The sequence below is a fragment of the Macaca mulatta genome, chromosome 9 (assembly GCF_049350105.2).
Source record: "Macaca mulatta isolate MMU2019108-1 chromosome 9, T2T-MMU8v2.0, whole genome shotgun sequence".
Lineage (NCBI taxonomy): Eukaryota > Metazoa > Chordata > Mammalia > Primates > Cercopithecidae > Macaca > Macaca mulatta.
Genome location: NC_133414.1, coordinates 114359704 through 114385031, shown reverse-complemented (window position 1 = coordinate 114385031; position 25328 = coordinate 114359704). Strand labels below are relative to the sequence as shown.

The window sequence follows — 25328 nt, the reverse complement described above, 5'->3', positions numbered from 1 at the left end:
CTCTGTCGCCCAGGCGGCAGTGCTGTGGTGCAACCTCAGCTCACTGCAACCTCTGCCTCCCAGGTTCAAGCAATTCTCCTGCTTCAGCCTCCTGAGTAGTTGGTGCGTGCCACCATGCCTGGCTAAGTTTCATATTTTTAGTAGAAGCAGGGTTTCACCATCTTGGCCAGGCTGGTCTTAAACTCCTGACCTCGTGATCTGCTCACCTCAGACTCCCAAAGTGCTAGGATTACAGACGTGAGCCACCACGCCTGGCCAGATACACTGACAATTTGTATTCTATTCTGTTTTCCCCTTTAGTTAATCCCCCTTTGGTTAATTGTACCAGAAAGCAAAGAAGTGTTCAAAGATGTCATGTCAAAAGACAAAGGAACCAGTTTGAAGGGGACACTCACTGGCCAAACTTGAAACAATGTGAGCACCAAAAATAACAATGGAAAAATAACATATTTGTAATTAATTGTAAAACACTGAATAATACTCACAAGCCCCTAGGAGGAGGCAGACCCACATTTGCCACCACTAGTGATCATTATCAATACTCACTTCTGAATCTGAAAACTGACAATTAAAGGGAATGAATTAAGCATTTACCCTGCCTTTTTAGAAGAAACTGGTTCATCCTCCAGTTGATGAGGGAAAGAAGCTCTTTACAGAGAATGCTAGCTAATAAATGTAGAAAAAAATGACAGAATTAGAAAAATCATTCTGAGACCAGTAAAATAAAAGATTCAGTCAAATAGTAATCAGTGGATGACCATTAAGTAAAAGGTTATTAGAGGACAGGATATTTACAAGGTGCAAAAATATTACTTCAAAGATTACTTAAAAGTACAAAAAGAAAAATTAACATATTTCAAAATGAGGAGATATGGAAGTCACCATCAGAAGCGAGTAACAAAACTGTTAAAATCAACAATTGCGGCTGGGTGCAGTGGCTCATGCCTGTAATCTTTGGGAGGCCAAGGCAGGCGGATCACCTGAGGTCAGGAGTTCGAAACCAGCCTGGCCAACATGGTGAAACTCCGCCTCTACTAAAAATACAAAAATTAGCCATGTGCAGTGGTGGGCGCCTGTAATCCCAGCTAACGGGGAGGCTGAGGCAGGAGAATCACTTGACCCTGGGAGACGGATGTTGCAGTGAGTTGAGATCACACCATTGCACTCCAGCTTGGGTGACAGAGCAAGACTCCGACTAAAAAAAAAAATTAATAATTGCAGGACAACCTGACAGGATGTGCTTCCTGTGGTGATATAGTATGAAATAAGGTCGGGCGCAATGGCCCACACCTGTAATCCCTGTACTTTGGGAGGCTGAGGTAGGTGGATCACTTGAGCCCAGGAGTTCAAGACAGGCCTGGGCAACACGGCAAGACTCCATCTCTACAAAGAATACAAAAAATTGGCTGGGCACGATGGCATACACCTGTAATCCCAGCTACTTGGGAGGCTGAGACAGGAGAATCGCTTGAACCCGGGAGGCGGAGGTTGCAGTGAGCCAAGATTGCGCCACTATACTCCAGCCTGGGTGACAGAGCTAGACTCTATCTCAAAAAAAAAAAAAAAAAAAAAAAAAAGGGCCAGGCACGGTGGCTCACTCCTGTAATCCCAGCACTTTGGGAGGCCAAGTCGGGCGGATCATGAGGTCAGGAGATTGAGACCATCCTGGCTAACATGGTGAAACCCCATCTCTACTAAAAATACAAAAAATTAGCCAGGCGTGGTGGTGGGCACCTGTAGTCCCAGCTACTCGGGAAGCTGAGGCAGGAGAATGGCATGAACCCAGAAGGGAGGCAGAGCTGGCAGTGAGCCGAGATCACTCCACTGCACTCCAGCCGGGGTGACAGCCATCTCAAAAAAAAATGGAGAGAATGCCATGCAACCCATTACAGTGCTATAATTCACTAATGGAAAGCAACCTACAGTCTGAAAAACACCACTCTAGCCCAGGGCAGCTGTAATACCATATCAGCTCTCACTTCATTTAATCAATTTGGTACCAGTTTTCTTAAATGCAAAATCTCATTTGGAATGAGGCTTTCTCATTCTACATCCTCTTGTCAAGGGTCTCTCAAGTTTTAGATTTTTTTTCTTACAATAACTCACTTTACTTGAAAACAAAAAATAATCAGTGGAAAAGTCCCTGTCGGCGTCAGGGAAATTTCATTTGTCCCTCTACTTTTAGAGGATTTTTTTTCAATTCAGGGCCAATCCCAGATAAAACTGAAGTGCTTTTGATCCTTTTCTTCCCCAATGAATGTCCTCAACTACCCTTACCCTCTAGTTCCCAAGCTGCTTTCCAGGACACCTGGAAGCAAGCTGCATGGCTGAATGCAGAAAAACCTTAGCTCCCACACTACATCTGGCCCTGCCTTTCCACCAAATCATATGCCAATTTATTGCCCTCTGATGTACAGTCCATTAGGCCACTTCCTGGATGCCCCCACTTCACACTGGGCCAGAAATGCAAGACAATAATGTGAGTTCCACAAATGGGCAAGTAATTGCTCAATAAGCGTGGAACAAGGAAAGGTCAGTTGTGATCTGTGCACATGTGGCAGCCCTTCACAACTCAACCTACAGTGGTAACAGTGGTAACAGAATGCTGATGTTACAGAAGAGACATGTCATGAGAACCCAGCCAACAGAGAGCCAGAAGTGCTTGTCCATCTAAGTTCTTTAGGATCTTCAAAGGATAAAGGAAAGGAATAAAGGCCCCTAAACTGGTGAGGTGCAAATTATCTCCTGGTTTCCTAGAGTAAAACTGAGAGCCTAAAGTAGTCATTGCTCTCCATCTATCACCCTTTCTTAATGAAGTGATCTGAGCTGAAATGATCTTATCTCCAAAATTTGCTCTATAGCCAACTAACTGATGCCAGGAGAGAAAAGACAAATGTACTCACCCTTTCCATAAACATATCTACTATCACTTCAGAAACTGGGGTATCAACTAAGTATCTATGAACATAGAGAGGAAGTCAGAGGGGGGCAAGGCTGAGACAAACTCTTCACTATCTCTCCTGATCAAAACAACACATTGAATTTCAAGCATTTGGCTTCTTCTGAAACCCTTCTGGCACTTGTCCTGAGTTTGAATAGGTGGAAAAGCAGGAAGGGACTCTGCCTGCCTCCTTGTTCGAAAAAAAAAAACAGCAGCTGGCTTTCTCTCTTTTTACTCATCTGACTGCTGTCATGGTAAGTTGGGTATATACTCAGAAGTTTCAGGCCTCAAGAGGTAGCTGTGCTAAAGAGGACAAAGGCAATACCACCACCAGCAACTTTGATACCCACCACAAACTACACTGTTACACTGCCCCCTAATCTTTGCTACAAAGAAATTAGGTTTCTCTGTTTTTGAGAGCTAAACTATTAAGAGTGCTCTTTCCTCTTTTTTTTTGCAACTCCTTTTCTGATACATGCAGTAGAAAATGTGCCCTCCCACCAGCCAGCAAACTAGTTCTGATGGCTAAGTGTGCCCGGGTATGAGGAAGAGAAAAAGAGAGAGCTGAACCCATGAGAAGCCAGACTATGCCGAGCTGTTTCTTCTCAAGAGTCTTCATTTTCTAACCTTGAGTACAAACAAATGTTTGGAAGAACTTCTTGGTTTAGAAGTGTCAAGTGAAGAGCATTCATAAATCATTTGGGGAAGGCCCCAGTAAAAAGAAATGGCAAAGTCAAGTCATCAAAATATAGGCCTCTTGGAGCCACCCTATTAATATGAATAGTCCCTGGGGAAAAAAAGAATCACAGTACCTTTATTTACTCTAACTGTGCCGAAATGTCTACAAGTCTGTGGCCACTCAAGTTACTGAGATTCTAAGGTGCCAAAGTCAGTCTGACTAAAATTCAAGTTACATTCTAATGCATTACTCAATTACAGTTTTATATTTTATTATAAACCAAGAAAGTAAAACAGGGCACAGGAAATGGATACTTTTAAGTGTGCCCATTGCCTTTCCTAACACTCAGCCCTTCACAAAATTTGTCTGCCAAATTTTATCACGTTTGGTTCTTTTAGTTTCTACGTAGGCTTTGAACAATTCACAAGCTCAATTCCAAGTGGGACAAAAGTTAATGACTCATTCAACTTTCTTCTCATGCTGATTAATAATGATACATTACTTACTCCCTAAACTATAGACCCTGTAGGAAAAAATAAAAGTATGCATTTAATCAATAGGACTCCAGCAAATTTTTTTCATATAATATACTCGCTTTTGTTGTTGTTGTTGTTGTTGTTGAGATGGAGTCTTGATCTGCCACCCAGGCTGGAGTGCAATGGCACGATCTCAGCTCACAGCAATCTCCACCTCCTGGGTTCAAGCAATTCTCCTGCTTCAGCCTCCTGAGTAGCTGGGACTACTGGCGTGCACCACTGCACCTGGCTAATTTTTGTATTTTTAGTAGAGACAGGGTTTCACCATGTTGGCCAGGCTCGTCTTGAACTCCTGACCTCAAGTCATCCACTTGCCTCAGCCTCCCAAAGTGCTGGGATTATAGGTGTGAGCCACCATGCCTGGCCCATATAATATACTCTTATTCAGTCTTTTTCCTGACAATGACTGCTAAAATCTCTTTTCTCTACACCTCCCCATTTTCCAAATGAAACAGATTAAACTTGAGGTATCAGGCATTCTCAAACAGTTTCTTTTCTACCTAAGTGGCTACTGCTAAGAGACCCAGGCCAGACAGGTGTTAAGTCATAATTCCTCCCAGGTTGGCTTCCAGACTCTGTTTAAATGTTCTCTGCAAACCTCTGGAGGTTAGATGGACTCAAACGTCCTAGCTCAGACTCTGAATTCACAAAGCTGGAGACAGACAGTACCCTACAGGTGTGTTTGTCCAGGATAAACTATATTTAAATAAACTCCTGACACATCCACTTTCTCCTGGCACCTGCTTCTCCCTCTTAAAACTCAAGCACACCGTAACTTGCTGTCCCAGTAAGCTCTGTAAAAAAAATATCCTATCCCCCCGAAATATGCTATGCAACCCACCAATGTCTTTGGGAATAGCTAAACTCTGGCCATAACAGCTTTACATGCGAAAGCCAAACAAGCAAATAATAAGCTACAAGCTATTGTTTTTGCTTATTTCTTTGGCTTGTTTCTTAAGGAAAGAGCAGGAATAAGAAAAGATGGCAGCAGATTGCTCTCATTCACGGTCATCCACTCCATGCCTGACAGGGACCATACGGCATAAAGTAGAGGCTACAAAACGTCAGCTTTGGAATGATCAGCCAGAGTCATTAGTCCTGTCAAACCAGTGGCTATGAGGGCAGGAAGTCTGACTGATTGTTTACCATTATAGACCCACTTCCTAAGTACCTAAGAAAAATACCACATAGTCAATAAATATCGGTTAGAAGCAACTCTATAAGCTAGGCCCTGAAGGAATTCAAATCTTGGGGAATCCCCAAAAGAAAAGGTCTGAGAAACTAGAACAATGTTACAGTTAATACAGGTACCTATACTGGGCCTCAAGACCACCTTAGTCTTACACTGAGAACCCCCAGTCCTGATAACCAAAACTGGACATTAGGTCCTCAGAGCTAAAAAGACCTGGGACTAAATCTCTAAAGGCAAACTCCTCACCACACACCCCCATACGCACATAGACACATGCACACCCTAAGAAGTCCTCCTCAAGCCCTGACCCTGGAGGCTTTAAAGTAAGTCATTAAAAGATGATCCCATAAGAGAAGATTTTGGTTGTGGTACTTACTTTCATTCATTCATTCATTCTTTCACTCACTGAAATAGGGTCTTACTCTGTTACTCAGGCTGGAGTACAGTGGTGCAATCATGGCTCACCGTAACCTTAAACTCCTGGGCTCAAGTGATCCTCCCACCTCAGCCTAAGTAGCTGGAACTACAGTTGTGCGCCACCATGCCCAACTAATTTTTTTTATTTTTATTTTTGTAGAGATGGGGGGAGTCTTGGTATGTTGCCCAGGCTGGTCTTGAACTCCCAGCCTCAAGCAATCCTGCTGTCTTGGCCACCCAAAGTGCTAGATTACAGATGTGAGTCACTGCACCTAGCCTGGTTGTGATACTTTTAGACTGTTCCTCTCCTGCTTTAAACCAAAAATTTCCCGGAAAAGAATCTCTTTGTAATGATCTAAGTTTAAAGACCAAGGACAAAGACGGACTATATCTGGAGGTAATGACCACAACCAAACACCACAATTCAAAACTGACTATAGCCCTTTCCATAAAGCTATACTGGATAAAGGGAACTAAGGCTTGCAAGGACTTATCTAGTCTGGGAACAAAGAGATCAAAGACCACAGACCATATGGGCTACAAGCATTCCTATAAACTGTCTAATCTTGTCAGATCTAAAACTAAGAGCAATATCAAGTATCCTGATATGTCACTTTCCCTTCCATGCCCCATCCCATGCCACAGATCCTACCACAAGGTCTAGCTGCGAGACTGAGATAACTCCCACATGCAAGAGCCCAAAAAGATTCCTAGAAGGATAAAAGGAAATGTGTCTTTGGAATCTAAACCCATGGCAGGGCTTGGTCAGATGTAAGAGAGAGGCAGTGGCCCTTCTGCCCCTAAGGCTAGGACACCCCAGTCCTGCAGGCAGCACAGAGTTAACTACCCACCCGCTTTGAGAAGCACAAAGGTACATCACTGCAACATGCCTAACATTTACATTGCCTCTCTCTGCTCATTAAACAGGTTTTGGTTAAATAATGAACAAACTGTATTACAGACTCCGATGAGAATTCCAAAATTATAAATCAACTGGGAAAGCCCAAAGGGGCAGACAGACAGGGAGGGGGGAGAAGGATAATATTGACTAATATAAAGGGCGCAGCTTGACAGTGGATATTCCTGCCACACCTGATCAAACACACTCCGTGGGGGGAGGGGAAAGAGAGCAAGAGAGGGGAGATGGGACAAGACAGCCTGAAATTTGCATCCGGAAAAGATTAAAACGGATTCTTTGGGGATAGAGAAAATACATAATATATATTACTATAAATGCAAAACTGTACTAAAAGCTAACTCAAATGTCAAAGATTACAGTTTGAATAAATTTAAATATAAAAGCCATGTGCTTCCTTGAGTTAATGAGAGAGACATAAAAGGACAAACTGGGCCAGAAGCTGAACAGAGCCTTATGCTGCCTTTGCTGGGTAATGGGTCCAAAGCACAGCAGTGACTACAGAGACTTCCCTCCACAGCTCTGAGACCTGAGAAAAAAACTGGCAAATTCACAACTTCTGCAGCCTACATTTTCCTCCTTTATAAACTGAGATATGATTCACATACTATAAAATTACCCTTTTCAAGCATACAACTCAGTGATTTCTTGTATATTCACAAAGTTGTGCAACCATCACTACTATCTAAATCTAGAACATTTTCATCACCCCAAAAAGAAACCCTGTAGCCATTAGCAGTCACTCTCCATACCCCTCCCAGCCCCTGGTAACCACACATCTGTTTTAACTCCTTCAGAATAATCTAAAAGGAGTCCTGAGAGGACTTCAAGACCAAATGAGGGCGAGCAATCAAGTCTCTCTCACTGGTGGCAAGCTAAGGTTTTGTCCAAAGTAACAGTATGCAAACTTTGCTCTTGGACACCCTTTTTCTTCCAAGAGCAATCCTCTTTCCAAATTTGGTATTATTAGAATATCTTATTACTCTAAATGCTATAGACCTTGTAGTCATCATACAGTTTAGGCAACTACTGACTGTAAATGTGGTCCAATGACATACATCTGTAAGAATAACTAGTATGGACTTAGCCAACCTTACTGGAGAAAAGGACTTATTTCCTTCACAATAATCAGATGATATTCCTGGAAGAGTAGTGTAGGTAGTGCTTACACACTTTTCTTTTTTTTGAGACGGAGTCTCGCTCTGTCGCCCAGGCTAGAGTGCAGTGGCCGGATCTCAGCTCACTGCAAGCTCCACCTCCCAGGTTTACGCCATTCTCCTGCCTCAGCCTCCTGAGTAGCTGGGACTACAGGCACCTGCCACCTCGCCTGGCTAGTTTTTTGTATTTTTTAGTAGAGACGGGATTTCACCACGTTAGCCAGGATGGTCTCGATCTCCTGACCTCGTGATCCACCCATCTCAGCCTCCCAAAGTGCTAGGATTACAGGCTTGAGCCACCGCGCCCGGCCTATACTTTAAAGATTCTTTCTACAAGCAAAGAAAAAAAATCACTTTGGTTTACTGACAATGTCCAATGAACCACCCATTTCCAACAGTGATAGTCTTACCAATCAAGCCAGCAGAAAGCCTAGAAAAATGCAAACAGAAAGCCTTTGCAAAAAAGAACCACATCCAAGTCAGGTTCATGAGAAACTGGGTAGAAGTCCTAGAATTCCTGCCATCCCTCCTCCAATCTAAGTGGTACACCTTAACTGGTCATACAACACAAGCACATTTCCTTCAGTTTTCTCTCCAAGTTCAAAACCCTTTCCCAGCCTCCTACCATTAATAAGCTTCCAGGAAAGCAGTCCTCCTGACACTGCCAATCAGAAAAATCTGTTTGTTTCCGTAAAAGAAACAAGAAATTAGTCATGGATTGTACAGTCCAGGACCACAGGGACAGCTGACCCATAAACCTGCTCCTGGGAGCCAGCACTGTGTGTGGGGTCAGAAGCAATAGGAAGACCACGAAATGCTCTATTTTAGGTCTACTCTGTCATTTTCTCAGGCAGGTAATATGCTAAAAACCAAGAACAATGTAGCAACTTTGGCAGGCACCATTTCAATATATGCCACAGCTGTTGGCCTTGGAAAACACTACTACCTTCCTTTCACTCTAGGGAAAAGCTTAGCAACACCCAGAGATGTTCCTGCTACCAATGAGAGAACTGGCTCTTGAACACACTCTGGTTTTACTAGTTCCAAGAGCAGATAATCTGGCTGGATTTCTAACCCAAGGACATAAGAAAATCAGGCGGCAGACTCAACTTCAATAGCTCTTAAATAGTCTACAATTCCTAGACTGCATCACTCACCACAGGTATGGTCTCTGAGGTAAAATCTTGGGACATGTTAGCATAAAGAAAAGAAGCATGGGATCTGGATTTGATGGCAGGCAGGAAATGTGGCTCTGTGAGGAGAGCAGCACCACCTCAGCTCCTCAAGGTTTGCAGAGTGCCCAAAAGGCCTACAAGGCTATCAGGGTGATCTCAGTCATTTTAGGGTATTGCCAGCCACTTATAACAACAATCCTTCACTGTGTATAAGATGTTTATCAAGTGTTTCCAATTATATTAACTTGTTTGATCCTCTTAATATCTCTTAAGAAGATAGCACTCTGGGCCGGGTGCGGTGGCTCAAGCCTGTAATCCCAGCACTTTGGGAGGCCGAGATGGGCGGGTCACGAGGTCAGGAGATGGAGACCATCCTGGCTAACATGGTGAAACCCCGTCTCTACTAAAAAATACAAAAAACTAGCCGGGCGCGGTGGCGGGCGCCTGTAGTCCCAGCTACTCGGGAGGCTGAGGCAGGAGAATGGCATAAACCCGGGAGGCGGAGCTTGCAGTGAGCTGAGATCTGGCCACTGCACTCCAGCCTGGGCGACAGAGCGAGACTCTGTCTCAAAAAAAAAAAAAGAAGATAGTACTCTGAATTCAAAACCAAACAAAAAGAACTATAAATCTCCATTCATTATATTTCCTTTCTAATTGGGATATGTAGGCTTTATCTGTAAAATTTTTTAAAAAATTCTGTGCAAGTAGCCAACATTCTAAAGCAGTCAAGTACCAGTCAGTACAGGCCATAAAATAAGAACATGCCACCTAGTAGCAGCATTTGCCCTGCTAACTAGTTAACAATTGCCTCCTCTACACTTGAGCCTTCTTGGCTAACATTTCCAAAGCTGTTTCAATTGAGTGTAATTTGCTCCTTTGAAGAAAATATGGTTGGGAGGCCAAGGTGGGAGGATCACTTGAGGTCAGAAGTTTGAGACCAGCCTGGCCAACACGGTGAAACATGATCTCTACTAAAAATACAAAAATTAGCCAGGCATGGTGGCACATGCCTATAATCCCAGTTAGGAGGCTGAGGCAGAAGATTTGCTTGAACCCAAGAGGCAGAAGTTGCAGTGAGCCGAGATGGCACCACTTCACAAAAAGAAAATATGGGCTGGGCGCAGTGGCTCACGTCTGTACTCCCAGCACTTAGGACGCCAAGGCAAGTGGATCATCTGAGGTCAAGAGTCTGAGACCAGCCTGGCCAACATGGTGAAACTCCGTCTCTAGTAAAAACACAAAAATCAGCCAGGTGTGGTGGTGCATGTCTGTAATCCCAGATACTTGGGAGGCTGCGGCACAAAAATCGCTTGAATCTAGGAGATGGAGGTTGCAGTGAGCCGAGATCACACCACTGCACTCCAGCCTGGACAACAGAGAGACACACTGTTTCAAAAAAAAAAAAAAAAAAAAGGGCCAGGTGCGGTGGCTCACGCCTGTAATCCCAGCACTTTAGGAGGCTGAGGTGGGTGGATCACGAGGTCAGGAGATCGAGACCATCCTGGCTAACATGGTGAAACCCCGTCTCTACTAAAAATACATAAAATTAGCCAGGCGAGGTGGCGGGCACCTGTAGTCCCAGCTACTCAGGAGGCTGAGGCAGGAGAATGGCGTGAACCCAGGAGGCAGAGCTTGCAGTGAGCCGAGACTGTGCCACTGCACTCCAGCCTGGGCGACAGAGCGAGACTCCATCTCCACTTTAGCCCATGTTTAGGAAAGTAAAAAAAATTTTTCTCCAGATATTCTCCCATATTTCTAATGAAAAGAAGAAATTTTCTTATTTATTGTTTGTTTAATTTGCAGAAGCCGAAACACCATCCAATTACAGTCTGACATATGTCAATAGCAAAAAGCACTCCAGGGTTATACACTGCAGAAGCCCTTTATGGCCAACAAAGGAACATAGCTCTGAAGCTTTCCCTTTCAGCCTGTATCTACATCCCCTTGGTTTTGACACTTTCCTCCTTCCCTGCCAGTGTGTGTGTGTGTGTATATGTATATATGCAAAATAAACACACACACACAAATATAAGGCATTTAATGTGTATATTATCCTCTAGTCACATGTACAGAAGCAATATAGAGCAAAGAGCTCTAAACCAGGCGTTAACCACACTGCACTCCAGCCTGGGCAATAGAGTGAGGCTCTTCCTCAAAAAAAAAAAAAAAAAAAAAAAGAAAATATAGGCCAGGCACAGTGGCTTAAGCCTGGAATCCCAACACTTTGAGAGGCCAAGACAGGAGGATTGCTTGAGCTCAGGCATTTGAAACCAGCCTGGGCAACATAGCAAGACCCTGTCTCTATAAAATAAACAAAAAAGAAAAAATATATTGCTCATTCATTTATGTATTATCTACGGCTGCTTTTGAGTTACAAAGGCAGAATTAAGTAGTTGTGCAGTTGTGCATGGCCCACAGAGGCTAAATTATTTACTACAAAGTCCTTTATAAAAAAAGTTTGTCCATCCTTTCAATAAATCAAACACATATTTTTTTACCAAAATTAGTAATTCACATACATATGGAGACTTACCTGTTATATTGTTTAAAACCTCCTTTAGATGACCGAAACTATGCAGCAGAGGATCCCGTTCTTCATCCTGTAGGACACATAGATTAAAAGTAAGTCATTATTGGGCCAAAAGAGGAAAAGGAAAATAAAGGACAGATCAAGGGCTCTTTCTCTGAATCTAATCAGAAAATCCTGTAAGTCTTCCTTCTGAGGAAAAGAAAATTAGCCATAGTTCATATTTTTCTGTTCCCTAATCTTTTTTTTTTTTTTTTTTTTTGAGACGGAGTCTCGCTCTGTCGCCCAGGCTGGAGTGCAGTGGCGCGATCTCGGCTCACTGCAAGCTCCGCCTCCCGAGTTCACGCCATTCTCCTGCCTCAGCCTCCCGAGTAGCTGGGACTACAGGCGCCCACAACCGCGCCCGGCTAATTTTTTGTATTTTTTTTTTTTTTTTTTTTTTTTGAGACGGAGTCTTGCTCTGTCACCCAGGCTGGAGTGCAGTGGCCGGATCTCAGCTCACTGCAAGCTCCGCCTCCCGGGTTTACGCCATTCTCCTGCCTCAGCCTCCCGAGTAGCTGGGACGACAGGCGCCCGCCACCTCGCCCGGCTATTTTTTTGTATTTTTTTAGTAGAGACGGGGTTTCACCGTGTTAGCCGGGATCGTCTCTCGATCTCCTGACCTCGTGATCCGCCCGTCTCGGCCTCCCAAAGTGCTGGGATTACAGGCTTGAGCCACCGCGCCCGGCCATTTTTTGTATTTTTAGTAGAGACGGGGTTTCACCGTGGTCTAGATCTCCTGACCTTGTGATCCGCCCGCCTCGGCCTCCCAAAGTGCTGGGATTACAGGCGTGAGCCACCGCGCCCGGCCCCCTAATCTCTTATTTCGTAGAGATACTCTGGGCTTATCCAAAATAGTGAATCCTTAAGTGCTAATCTATATCATCACCATAGCACTCAAGCTACTACAGATTGCCAGGTCCTTTCTATGTGTATTATTCTGTCTTCTCTCCTTTTTCATACCCATTATGTCATCATACATATTCATTTCAACCATTATGTCATCATACATATTCATTTCAAAGATACTCCTGATGCCATTCTCACCTCTAAATCAATATATTTTTATGAAAGAACTTGAGAAATTTCCAAATGCACTTACCAGTTATGTTCATATAAACTCCCAAGATGGCAATTTCTAAACTTGTTTTTACAACTGTGCCAAAAATTGTTTTATACAATTCTACAAAAAAAATCCTCAAACATATATAACAAAGAAAGCCAACTGTATAACAGGTAAGTTTCTTACTCATCTGATTGGTAAGATATGGCCTACTCTATACATGGAAGTTTGCTGAACCCGCAAGAAGGAGTACTATCACTAAGTCATGTTCTATGTATCAGTAACTACCCGGATTTAAATAAATTTGATAGCTAATTATAGTCCTAAAGAATTAGAAAATAAGGAATCTTTCTGACACTTTTAGGCATACTAAAGAGGTCCCAGGCACAGGACTAGCTTAAGCTGTTTACAAAAATATTTAGAAGTAGAATGGTGTCATCTTTTGGGTCCCAGAGGAAAAAAAAGACAGCCTATATATCTGATGCTAGTTGGTATACAAAAAACAAGATATCAAGAACAACTCTGAATTCCTACTACTCTCATTACTAGGAATTTGATTACTCTTTTAACCACGCCAATAGATCCCCTACAAAAACTTGGTGACCAGGCTATTTATCCATTTCCTACTTACCAGTGGTGTATGGGTGCTCCATCGGGCATTTCGTTTGATGGCCCCAACCACAATGTTAATCTCCCCTTGAATGATGTAAATATTCTTATCCACCATCTTGGCAAACCTACCAAAACAGTTAGGATAATAGTCTGGTTAATATTTGGTTACCCAAAGCATACCCAAGCTTAAAAATCGGTACCTGATAAGGTTAGAATTGTGATTTAACTTTTCAGTACTAAGATTTTCTTTCTTTTTTTGTTTTTGTTTTTTTTTGAGGCGGAGTTTCACTCTTGTTGCCCAGGCTGGAGTGCAATGGCACGATCTCAGCTTACCACAACCTCTGCCTCCCAGGTTCAAGCAATTCTCCTGCCTCAGCCTCCCGAGTAGCTGGGATTACAGGCATGCGCCACCATATCCAGCTAATTTTGTATTTTTTTCAGTAGAGACGGGGTTTCTCCGTGTTAGTCAGGCTGGTCTCGAACTCCAGACCTCAGGTAATTTGCCCGGCTGGGCCTCCCAAAGTGCTTGGATTACAGGCGTGGGCCAGTACAGGCGCCTAGCCAGTACCAACATTTTCTATACTCATAAAATCTGTTAGCCAGGTGCGGTGGCTCAGGCCTGTAATCCCAGCACTTTGGGAGGCCGAGGCAGGTGGATCACCTGAGGTTGGGAGTTCAAGGTCAGCCTGACCAACATGGAGAAACCCCCTCTCCACTAAAAACACAAAAAATTAGCCAAGCATGGTGATGCATGCCTGTAATCTCAGCTACTCGGGAGGCTGAGGTAGGAGAATTGCTTGAACCCGGGAGGCAGAGGTTGTGATGAGCCAAGATCACACCATTGCACTCCAGCCTGGGCAACAAGAGTGAAACTCCATTTCAAAAAAAAAAAATATGTAATACTAAAATGAGATGAAGTCCATCTTATGTTATGAATCCAACTATCTGGCTCTCCTAGGGGGTCTTTAGAAGTTCAAGGTAGTTCAAGATACAACTCAAAGCAAGTCAATCCAGAAAACTTTTCAAACGCACCTCAACAATCCTCAGGAAGCATGTTAAATTCTTCAAAGTCAATTGTTCCCAAAGTTCTATGATGCCTTTAAGTACACAGATACAACTATAATGTCAGCTTGTTAAAAACAGTATTTCTGGCCAAACGTGGTGGCTCATGCCTATAATCCTAGCACTTCGGGAGGACAAGGCGGGAGGATTGCTTGAGTACAGGAATTTGAGACCAGCCTGGGCAACATAACAAGACACTCTCTCTCGCTCTCCCCTAAATACATAGCCTTCCCTTTGTTCTTTTTTATCTACTCAATAAAGTAACAGTGAAGATTCAAGTTAAAGAAGAGAATAAAGGTTGTTGGAAGCATAGCGTTGGTTTAGAACCACAATTGCAATATCAGCCTAAAGGCTGCATCCAGGCCAGGTGAAGTGGCTCACACATGCAATCCCAGCACTTTGGGAATCCAAGGCAGGAGAATCAGTTGAGCCCAGGAGTTGAGACCAGCCTGGGCAAACAGTGAGACCCAGTCTCTACCAAAAAAACAAAAGTAAAAAATTAGCTAGACATGGTGGCACACACCTGTAGTCCTAGTTACTGAGGAGGCTGAGGCAGGAGGATCACTTGAGCTCAGGAGTTCGAGGCTGCAGAGAGCTATGATCCCACAACTGCACTCCAGCCTGGGTCATAGAGCAAGACACTATCTCTAAAAATATATAAATATAAATATAAATATAAAATATAAATAAGTGACTGCATCCAACTGGCCCAGTCAGTTCCAGAAAACTGGACAGTGACAGTCACAAGACCTTTGAAAAGTTCTGAAAACTCATATTAACTTACAGCAAGAAAGCATTAATATGATACGTAAATACAAAATAAAAGGTCTGTGCTAATATACCCGAACTTATAACCATAACTATCCCTAAAGAAGGTGCTATGAAATCAGGGTGCAATCAGAGGATACTTGAGCCCTATCTGTAATGTTTTTGTCTTTTGGGGTTTTTTTGAGACAGGGTCTCACTCTGTCACCCAGGTTGGAGTCCTGTGGCACTGTCATGCCTCACTGCAGACCTGAACTCTTGGGTTCAAGCAATCCTCCTGCCTTAGCCTCCTGAGTAGCAGGGACTTCAGGCGCACACCACCACACCCAACTAATTTTTGTATTTTTTTGTAGAGATGGGGTCTCACTTTGTTGCCCAGGATGGACCTGTAATGTTTCAATTTTTTACAAAAAGGTCAGGCACTGTGGCTCGCACCTGTAATCCCAGCACTTCAGGAGTGCCAAGGCGGGTAAATCACCTGAGCTCCAGACCAGCCTGGTCAACATAGTGAAACCCATCTCCATTCAAAACACAAAAACTGGCCAGGCGTGGTGGAGAGCGCCTGTAATCCCAGTTTACTTGGGTGGCTGAGGCAGAAGAATTGCTTGAACCTGGGAGGCAGAGGTTAAAGCGAGCTGAGATTACACCACTGTACTCCAGCCTGGGCAATGGAGCCAGACTCCATCTCAAAAAAAGAAAAAAAATACTTTCTCTTTTTTTACAAAAAGAAAGTATTACCGTACTATCAATATAATTAAACATTAATAATGATAAGAGGTATACAATTTCTGCCCTTGAGGCATTTATACAGTTTAGTGGAATAGATATGAAAACTGAGACACAGCCAGAGATATAGAGAAAGAAATGTACTCAGCAAATAGCTCAATCTGCATATTTTGCATAACATGAGGCCCCCCAGAAAGTGAAAAGCATGAAAACCACCATGATAAAGAAAAAAGAAACTGGTACAAATTTTGTACAGGGGCCAGGCGCAGTAGCTCACACCTTTAAACCCCAACACTGTGGAAGGCTGAGGTGGGCAGATTGTTTGAGCCCAGGAGTTCGGGACCAGCCTCGGCAACATGGCGAACCCTGTCTCTACAAAAAATACAAAAATTAGCCAGGTGTGGTAGTGCACACCAGTAGTCCCAGCTGGTAGGGAGGCTGAGGTGGGAGGATTGCTTGAGGCCGGCAGATCGAGGCTGCAGTAGATCAAGAGTGCGTTTGTGCCACTGCACTCCAGCCTGGGCGACAGAGCGAGACTCCGTCTCAAAAAACAAAACAAAAAAAAACAAACAAACAAAAAATAATAATAATAGGCCAGACGCGGTGGCTCACGCCTGTAATCCCAACACTTTGTGAAGCTGAGGTGGGCAGATCACAAGGTCAGAAGATCGAGACCATCCTGACTAACACAGTGAAACCCCATCTCTACTAAAAATACAAAAAAATTAACCGGGCATGGTGGGGGGCGCCTGTAGTCCCAGCTACTCAGGAGGCTGAGGCAGAAGAATGGCATGAACCCGGGAGGCAGAGTTTGCAGTGAGCCGAGATTGCGCCACTGTACTCCAGCCTGGGCGACAGAGTGAGACTCCGTCTCAAAAAAAATAAATAAATAAAATAAAATAATAATAATAATAATGTGTCCATGCCCACAACACGTCCCCAGTCCACAAGGGAATCCAACACAAGATTTATATTAATGACAATTTAAAGAACTAGGTTAGTCTCAGAAGACTATCTGCTTTCCACATGCTCTAGGAATACAACAATGTTCTCTTCTGAGAAGGTTCAATGATATGAATGTACAACCATCCTCTCTTATGAGGAGGAGGAGGAGGAGAACTTAGAAATAAAGGAAAGATAAATTCAAAAATGATTTAAAGAATCAGAAGAGAAAATATTAAATCTCTCCTCGTATTTCCCCTTCCTTAAATCATGTAGGCAAGATGAATATGCTCTAGGTCTCTGGAAGGACTTGTAAGAAACTGCTAAGAGGTTGCTGCCTCCAGGGAAAGAAACCAGATGACTAGGGAACTGAGTGGTGGAGGAGTGAAAGGAAGACTAACTTTTCTCTGTATATTCTTTTTTACCTTTTGAATTTTGTGTCACAAACATATATTACCTATTAACTACTTTTAAATTTTAATCAACGGATTTACTAAAAATGAATAAGCTCTTTAGGAAAGAACTAACCACTTTCTAAGATAGCAAAGGTCTAAGCAAAAAATCATTGTAAAAAAGAAACATCCAGGGCTGGGCGCAGTGGCTCACGCCTATAATCCCAGCACTTTGGGAGGCTGAGGTGGGCAGATCACCTGAGGTTGGGAGTTCAAGACCAGCCTGGCCAACAGGGTGAAACCCTGCCTCAACTAAAAATACAAAAATTAGCCAGGTATGGTGACACGCACCTGTAATCCCAGCTGCTTGGGAGGCTGAGGCAGGAGAATCACTTGAACCCAGGAGGCAGAGGTTGCAGTGAGCCGAGATCACACCACTGCATTCCAGCCTGGGCAACAGAGTGAGACTCTGTCTCATAAAAAAAAGAAACATCTAGGGAATGAAGAGGAATTATTTTCAAGTATTATGCTGAGCTGCCTAATCTCCTTCTAGGTCTCTGAGTGTATGTCTCCTCACTCAGGGAATCTCCAAACAGTTGTGCCCTTCAGCTTCAGATGGGAAACTGATGAACCACTTGCTGTCTGGTAGCCAATGGCCGAGAAATCCCTTGTCACAAGGTCATAAAGGCCTGCAGAAACCTCATAAAAGTATAGTAGAAACAAACTTAAGATTTATCTTGCGTCAGAGATAACAAGAGAAATACATCCATTATGTACCCACACAAATGAAAAATTAATAGAAAAAAATAAATAAGAGAGGGAACAACTAAATAAATACCAACTAATACCCTTAGCCAGATAAGCCACTGGTCCAGAGACTCTGAGTAACATGTACCCTTGAAAGCACTGTCCATTTAAAGCTGGGTCTAGAACATTCCCCTAGTGCTCTGTGGCATCCCAGTTACCTCAACAGGATCCAAAGAGGAGTCACTGTATCACTTGGCAACTCTGTCTATATCCAAACAAAAGCAGAAGAAAAAGAAACAATAAATTGGATTCTTATTTAATGGAATACCAAAAATATATCTCAGGTTATTTAAATATGAAAAGCAAAACTTGAAATCTCTTAGAAGCTAATATATGAGAATATTTTCTTTTTGATTTTTTTTTTTTAGAGATAGGGTCTTGCTATGTTGCTGAACCTGGACTCAAACTCCTAGGCTCAAGCAATCCTTCCACGTCAGCCTCCTGGATAGCTGAGACAACAGGTGTGCGCCACAGCACCTAGCTACAGGACAGTATTTTAATAAACTCAGCATAAGGGAGAAGTACCTAAACAGGAAACAAAAAGTAAAACCTCTTTAAAAAATCGGTGAATTCAACAATGTTAAAATTTAAAATGTCTGTTCAAAAGATACCATAAAAAAGAGGGAAAAGATAAGGCACAAACCAGAAGAAAATATTTGTAGCACATATAACTAATAAAGGAATAATATACAAAGCATACAATAACTGCTGCAAAACTACAAGAACCAGACATATAACCCCTCCCCAAAATTGGTAACAGACATGCATAGGCGTTTCATAGAATAGGAAACATAAACAGCAAATAAATACATGAAAAGATTATTAGCTTCATTAATAATCAGGAAAATTACAAAATAAGATTATAATGATATACCACTTTATATTCCTGAAATAGCAAAACACTTTAAATCTGATAATACTTAAAAGGCCAGGTGCTCATGCCTGTAATCCAGCATTTCAGGAGGCCGATGCAGGAGAATCACTTGAGCCCAGGAATTTGAGAACAGCCTGGGCAACATGGCAAAACTCCATCTCTACAAAAAATTTAAAAATTAGTAGGGCATGGTGGCACGTGCCTGTAGTCCCAGCTACATGCGAGGCTGAAGTGATCACTTGAGCCTAGGAGGTCAAGGCTGCAGTGAGCCATGATCACACTACTGTACTCCAGCCTGGGCAACAGAGTAAGACCCTGTCTCAAAAAAAAAAAAAAAAAATTCTTTTTAAATTGGTAAAAAAATGCAGAACAAATGGCTGTTATGTATCTAAATTAATATGAATTTGTATAACAATTCGGCCTTATCTTACAAAGCTAAAGCACTTCATATCCTGTATTACAGCAATTCCACTTCTAGGACTATACCCCAGAGAAGCTCACAAAAAAAACTGAGAATAGTGGCAAGGGGCAGGGAGTGTCGGGGAACTAACAAGGAAGGGCATACATGCAGCCTCAGTTTTGGTAATGTTGTTTTTCAAGCTGGGTGGCAGCCACTGGTGCCCCATAAATGCTACATATATTCTTTGTATAAAATAGACCCTCGGCTGGGGGCAGTGGCTCATGCCTGTAATCCCAGCACTTTGGGAGGCTAAGGCGGGCAGATCAACTGAGGTCAGGAGTTTGAGACCAGCCTGGACAGCATGGTGAAATCCCCACTCTACTAAAAATACAAAAATTAGCTGGGCATGATGGCAGGGGCCTGTAATCCCAGCTATTCAGGAGGCTGAGGCGGGAGGATTGCTTGAATCCAGGAAGTGGAGTAAGCCAAGATTGCACCACTACAGCCTGGGCAGCAGAGCAAGACACCAGCTCAAAAAATAATAAAATAAAATAAAATAAAAGACCCTAAAAAGTTCTTTTGTTTTTTAATTTTTGGGTTTTTTTTTTGAGACAGGGTCTCATTCTGTCGCCTAGGCTGGAGTGCAGTGGTACAATCTTGGCTCACTGCAACATCTGCTTCCCAGGCTCAAGTGATCCTCCTACCTCAGCCTCCCAAGTAGCTAGAAATACAGGTACAAGCTACCAAGCCTGGCTAATTTTTTTGTATTTTTTGTAGAGACAACATTTTGCCATGTTGCCCAGGCTGGTCTCAAACTCCAGAGCTCAAAGCAATCTGCCTGCCTCAGACTCCCAAAATGCTGGGATTATAGGTGTGAGCCACCGTGCCCCGTCATTCCTACTTTTTAAAGTCATGGTCTTTGCTGCCTCTTTGCCTTTGCATATGAAGTTCCCTTTCTATTCTGAATGTTTTTTCTCACTCTTGTCCACCTGATAAACCCTTACTCATTCCATCCAAAAGTCAATGAGGGAGTCAGAATATCACAGTGGTTCTAAGAACAAGCTTACAACCACTTTATTTATTTATTTTCCACTTTTTTTTTTTTACTTTTTTTTTTTTTGAGACAGCGTTTCCCCCTTGTTGCCCAGGCTGGAGTCCAATGGCACAGTCTCAGCTCACTGTAACCTCCACCTCCCAGGTTCAAGCGATTCTCCTGCCTCAACCTCCTGAGTAGCTGGGATTACATTCATGCACCACCATGCCTGGCCGATTTTATATTTTTAGTAGAGACGAGGTTTCTCCATGTTAGTCAGGCTGGTCTCAAACTCCCAGCCTCAGGTGATCTGCCTGCCTCGGCCTCCCAAAGTGCTGGGATTACAGGCGTAAGCCACTAAGCCCAGCCCTTTTTTCCACTTTTTTAGTATTTTCAGTAGAGTTGGGCCATGTTGGCCAGGCTGGTCTCAAACTCCTGGTCTCAAATTCCTGACCTCAAGTGATCTGCCTGCCTCAGTCTCTCAAAGTGCTGGGATTACAGGTATGAGCCACCACACCCGGCCACCCACAGCACTTTGTACCTATCTCTATTTAAACATATCTTGGCCAGGCACAGTGGCTGATGTCTGTGATCCCAGCACTTTGGGAGGCCAAGGCAGGAGCATCAGTTGAGCCTAGAAGTTCAAGACCAGCCTAGGCAACATGGCGAGACTCTGCATCTACAAAACATAAAGAAAAACTGGCCAGGTGTGGTGGCACACACCTGTTGTCCCAGCTACTTGGGAGGCTAAGGCAGGAGGATCACTTGAGCTGACGAGTTCCAGGTTGCCCTGAGCTATGACCGTGCCACTGCACTCCAGCCTGGGTGACAGAGTGAGACTCTGCCTCAAATAAATAAATGAAAATAAAAATAAACACATCTCATACCAATTTATAATTATTTATTTAGTATATCTCCACCATGGGACTATCAGGCTCTATCTCAGGGGGAAAGACCATGATTTATTTACCTTTTTATCTCCAAAGCCTGACACATAGTAAGAAAAATGATCAATAAATACTGGATGAACAAATGAATTAACTAACATCAAGACTGACTCTTCAAGAGTGGTACAGCACACATCCACCTCACAAGAAAAATGACTTCGTAGAAGACAATGACTCTGAGCCACACTGGCAAACCTTTTTTTGGTGTTCTGTATTTGCTTCTCTACCAGAAGTCACAAACCTTCCATACAGGTAAAAAGAACCCACATTTACCTACCAGCTAAATCATAATGCTTCTTTCTTCACATCTATCTTCCTGACATCTCCTCAAGTGTTATTTGCACATTCATATTTTTGTGAAATATATAATTTTTAATATAACTGTCAATTATTCATATATGTCTTATTTTCTTTGTCTCTAAATAGCTGTTTTTAGTACACTAGTGTTTAAGTTTTTTTTTTTTTTAATTGCTTTTATGGTTTTTTTGTTTTGTTTGGTTTTTGTTTTTTTGTTTTGAGACGGAGTTTTGCTCTTGTCATCCAGGCTGGAGTACAGCGGCACGATCTTGGCTCATTGCAACCTCCACCTCCAGGGTTCAAGTGATTCTCCTGCCTCAGCCTCCCGAGTAGCTGGGATTACAGGCGCCCACCACCACACCTAGCTAATTTTTATATTTTTAGTAAAAACAGGGTTTCACAATGTTGGCCAAGCTGGCCTTGAATTCCTGACCTCAGGTGATCTGCCTGCCTTGACTTCCCAAAGTGCTGGGATTACAGGCATGAGCTACCGCGCCTGGCCTCTTAATCACTTTTAAACATTTTCCTTGGCCAGGTGCAGTAGTTCTCATCGGTAATCCCAGCACTGTAGGAGGCCAAAGCAGGAGGAATGCTTGAGCTTAGGAGTCAGAGACCAGCCTAGGCAACACAAATTTAAAAAATAAAAATAAAAAGTAGTGGGACATAGTGGTACGTGCCTGTAGTCCGAGCTACTAGGGAGGCTAAAGCAGGAGGATCACTTGAGCCCAAAAAATCAAGGCTGCAATGAGCTATGATGACACCCCTGCACTCTGGGCAACATGGTAAAACCCTGTCTCTACAAAAAATACAAAAATCAGGCAGGCTTGGTGGCAAGCGCCTATAGTCCCAGCTACTCAGGAGGCTGAGATGGGAGGATCACTTCAGCCTGAGAGGCAAAGGTTGCAGTGAGCCGAGATCTCACATCACTGCATTCCAGCTTGGGTGGCAGAGAGAGACTCTGTCTCAAAAAAAATTGTCCTTATCCAACTAGCAAATAAATTATCCAGAGGCAAAAGCGCAAGTTTGTTTCTCTTTTTCATGATGCCTTTGTGTCTAATACAGAGCTGCGCAAATCAAGAAAACCGATAGACCTTCTGAAAAGGTAGATGGTAGTAGGGAGCTGAAGGACCAGCAATAGGCCCTTCTAAGGTTTATGTTCACTCAATCCGTTTAAAAGCCAGAGAAGGCAGGGCGCGGTGGCTCACGCCTGTAAACCCAGCACTTTGGGAGGCCAAGGCGGGCGGATCACGAGGTCAAGAGTTCAAGAACAGCCTGGCCAATATGGTGAAACCCCATCTCTACTAAAAACACAAAAATTAGCCAGGTGTGGTGGCACGCACCTGTAGTCCCAACTACTCAGGAGGCTACGGCAGGAGAATTGCTTGAACCCGGGAGGCAGAGGTTACAGTGAGCCGAGATCACGCCACTGCACTCTAGCCTGGGCGACAGAGCAAGACTCCATCTAAAAAATAAAAAAAGCCAGAGAAACACTAAAGATGCAGATCTTTTAACATTTCCAGAGCTGGCCTAGGAACACACCATAGTTATGTGCTTTACTGAGAATAACCAAAGTTACTAAACTAGGAAACAACTTACTGAGCTCAAGAAATTTACTCAAAGGGTGGAAGTAAAAGAAGGTTAAACTGGGAAAAAAGCTGGTGCCCTGACAAGGCATCACTGGAAAATCCTCCCAGACCTGATAATCAGGTGAACAGTGTACCTCAGCTCTGGCATGCCATCTCCTCCCACTGTGGAGACTCTCAGAGTATCTCAAGAATAATTTATAAGGAAGCTACTAATATGTCCAAAGCTGTCCCTTCTGCCAGCTTAGAGATGAAAAATGAAACAAAGTTTCTCTATCTCACTCCATCTTTTAGCCACTCAGGGCACCCAAGGTATAAAGGTGACAGCTGGCAGAGCAGGACAAAGAAAAAGTCTATGTGATTATGCATAGAGAACTGCAGTGATTAAGTCTCATAAGGCCTGCCCATTTTGTTTATTGAGGGTCATCATCCAGTAGCCATTGGGCAGAATCCAGTCCACAGACATATTTTGTTTGGCCTGAAAAAGGCTTAAAAATATTTTTAAGGCTGGGCGCGGTGGCTCAAGCCTGTAATCCCAGCACTTTGGGAGGCCGAGATGGGCGGATCACAAGGTCAGGAGATCGAGACTATCCTGGCTAACATGGTGAAACCCCGTCTCTACTACAAAAATACAAAAAAACTAGCCGGGCGAGGTGGCGGACGCCTGTAGTCCCAGCTACTCGGGAGGTTGAGGCAGGAGAATGGCATGAACCCGGGAGGCGGAGCTTGCAGTGAGCCGAGATCCGGTCATTGCACTCCAGCCTGGGTGACAGAGCGGGACTCTGTCTCAAGAAAAACAAACAAACAAACAAACAAAAATATTTTAAACTAGTTTCCAGCAATTAGAAAACACAATGATTTAGGCCGGGCGCAGTGGCTCAAGCCTGTAATCCCAGCACTTTGGGAGGCCAAGACGGGTGGATCACGAGGTCAGGAGATCGAGACTATCCTGGCTAACATGGTGAAACCCCGTCTCTACTAAAAATACAAAAAACTAGCTGGGCGTGGTGGCGGGCACCTGTAGTCCCAGCTACTTGGGAGGCTGAGGCGGGAGAATGGCGTAAACCTGGGAGGCGGAGCTTGCAGTGAGCCGAGATCACGCCACTGCACTCCAGCCTGGGAGACACAGCGAGACTCCGTCTCAAAAAAAAAAAAAAAGAAAACACAATGATTTAAATTTCCAGTTTCTCCTGAAAAATAGGGTGGTCATTCTGTGCCCGCATTCTAAAACAGTAACAATCTGTTGAAAAAGGAACAGTTGGCTCTTTTAAATAAGGGAATGGGTTGAGCATGGTGGTTCATTCCTGTAATCCCAGCACTTTGGGAGGCCAAGGTGGTAGGATTGCTTGAGTCTAGGAGTTTGAAACCAGCCTGAGCAACATTGTGAGACCTTGTCTCTACAAAATATTTAAAAATTAGCTGGGCATGATGGCACACATCTGTAGTCCCAGCTACTTGGGAGGCTGAGGTGGCAAGATCATTTGAGCCCAGAGATCAAGGCTGCAGTGAGCTGTGATTGCTCCTCTGCACTCCAGCCAGGGTGACAGAGCAAGACCCTGTCTCAATAAAAAGAAATCAAAATGAAAGATAAAAAAAAATAAAGGCATGGGTTCTCCAGTACACCAGAGTCCCCACTAATCCTAATACATTCCCATGGGACTCAATTCACTCATTTACATTACCTGCCTGGCATTTAGGCATGTGAGCTTGTAGCCCCTGGTTCGTATGACTGGCAAACCATTACTTTGCCATCATACTTCCATACGACTATTGCATCTATGATAATTTCCACTACTACTAGAACAAATAATCACTTCTATGATCACTTCTATTATTACTGGGGTTCCAAATCAGCACATTGCTTTATTATATTTTCATTTAGTTAAACAACTGCAGTTGAACATATTGAAATATTAAAAAAAAGAATAACAGCTAAACAGTAGCCCATTATATTTACATAGCTCTTCCAGCCTGAGGATAAAATGTCAACAAAAACATACACCCTTAAATTCAATCCCACCATTAACCCAACAACAGAATCATTCTAATCAATCACACAGAGCCACAGGGATATAGAGTGTGATCAACCAATGAGAAGTGTCATACAAAGATTAGGGTGATCCTTGCAGTGAGTACTCTATAAATAGAGTCTCCTCAAAAGCAAGAGCTGTGTCTTCTTCCTCTCTAGCTGCCCACAGTAGCCAGTCTAAGTACCCTATCAATGAGGTTATTATGTAAAAGTGGCA

At 43.3% G+C, this 25328-nt stretch overlaps 1 protein-coding gene across 44 annotated transcripts in view; it reads right to left on the bottom strand.

Moving 5' to 3' along the window:
• The window catches only part of GBF1 (golgi brefeldin A resistant guanine nucleotide exchange factor 1), a 154013-nt gene that overhangs the window by 110831 nt on the left and 17854 nt on the right, over positions 1-25328 (bottom strand). For all 44 annotated transcript variants that reach the window (XR_013398342.1, XR_013398343.1, XR_013398344.1 and 41 more), the window contains 2 exons: positions 13274-13379; positions 11547-11613 (listed from right to left, as the gene is read on the bottom strand). Coding sequence is in view for 33 of the 44 variants with exons in the window: in XM_077947383.1 (XP_077803509.1) it covers positions 11547-11613; positions 13274-13379 (173 nt within the window). In the remaining 11 variants the exon portion in view is untranslated. The remainder of the gene's footprint in view (positions 1-11546; positions 11614-13273; positions 13380-25328) is intronic.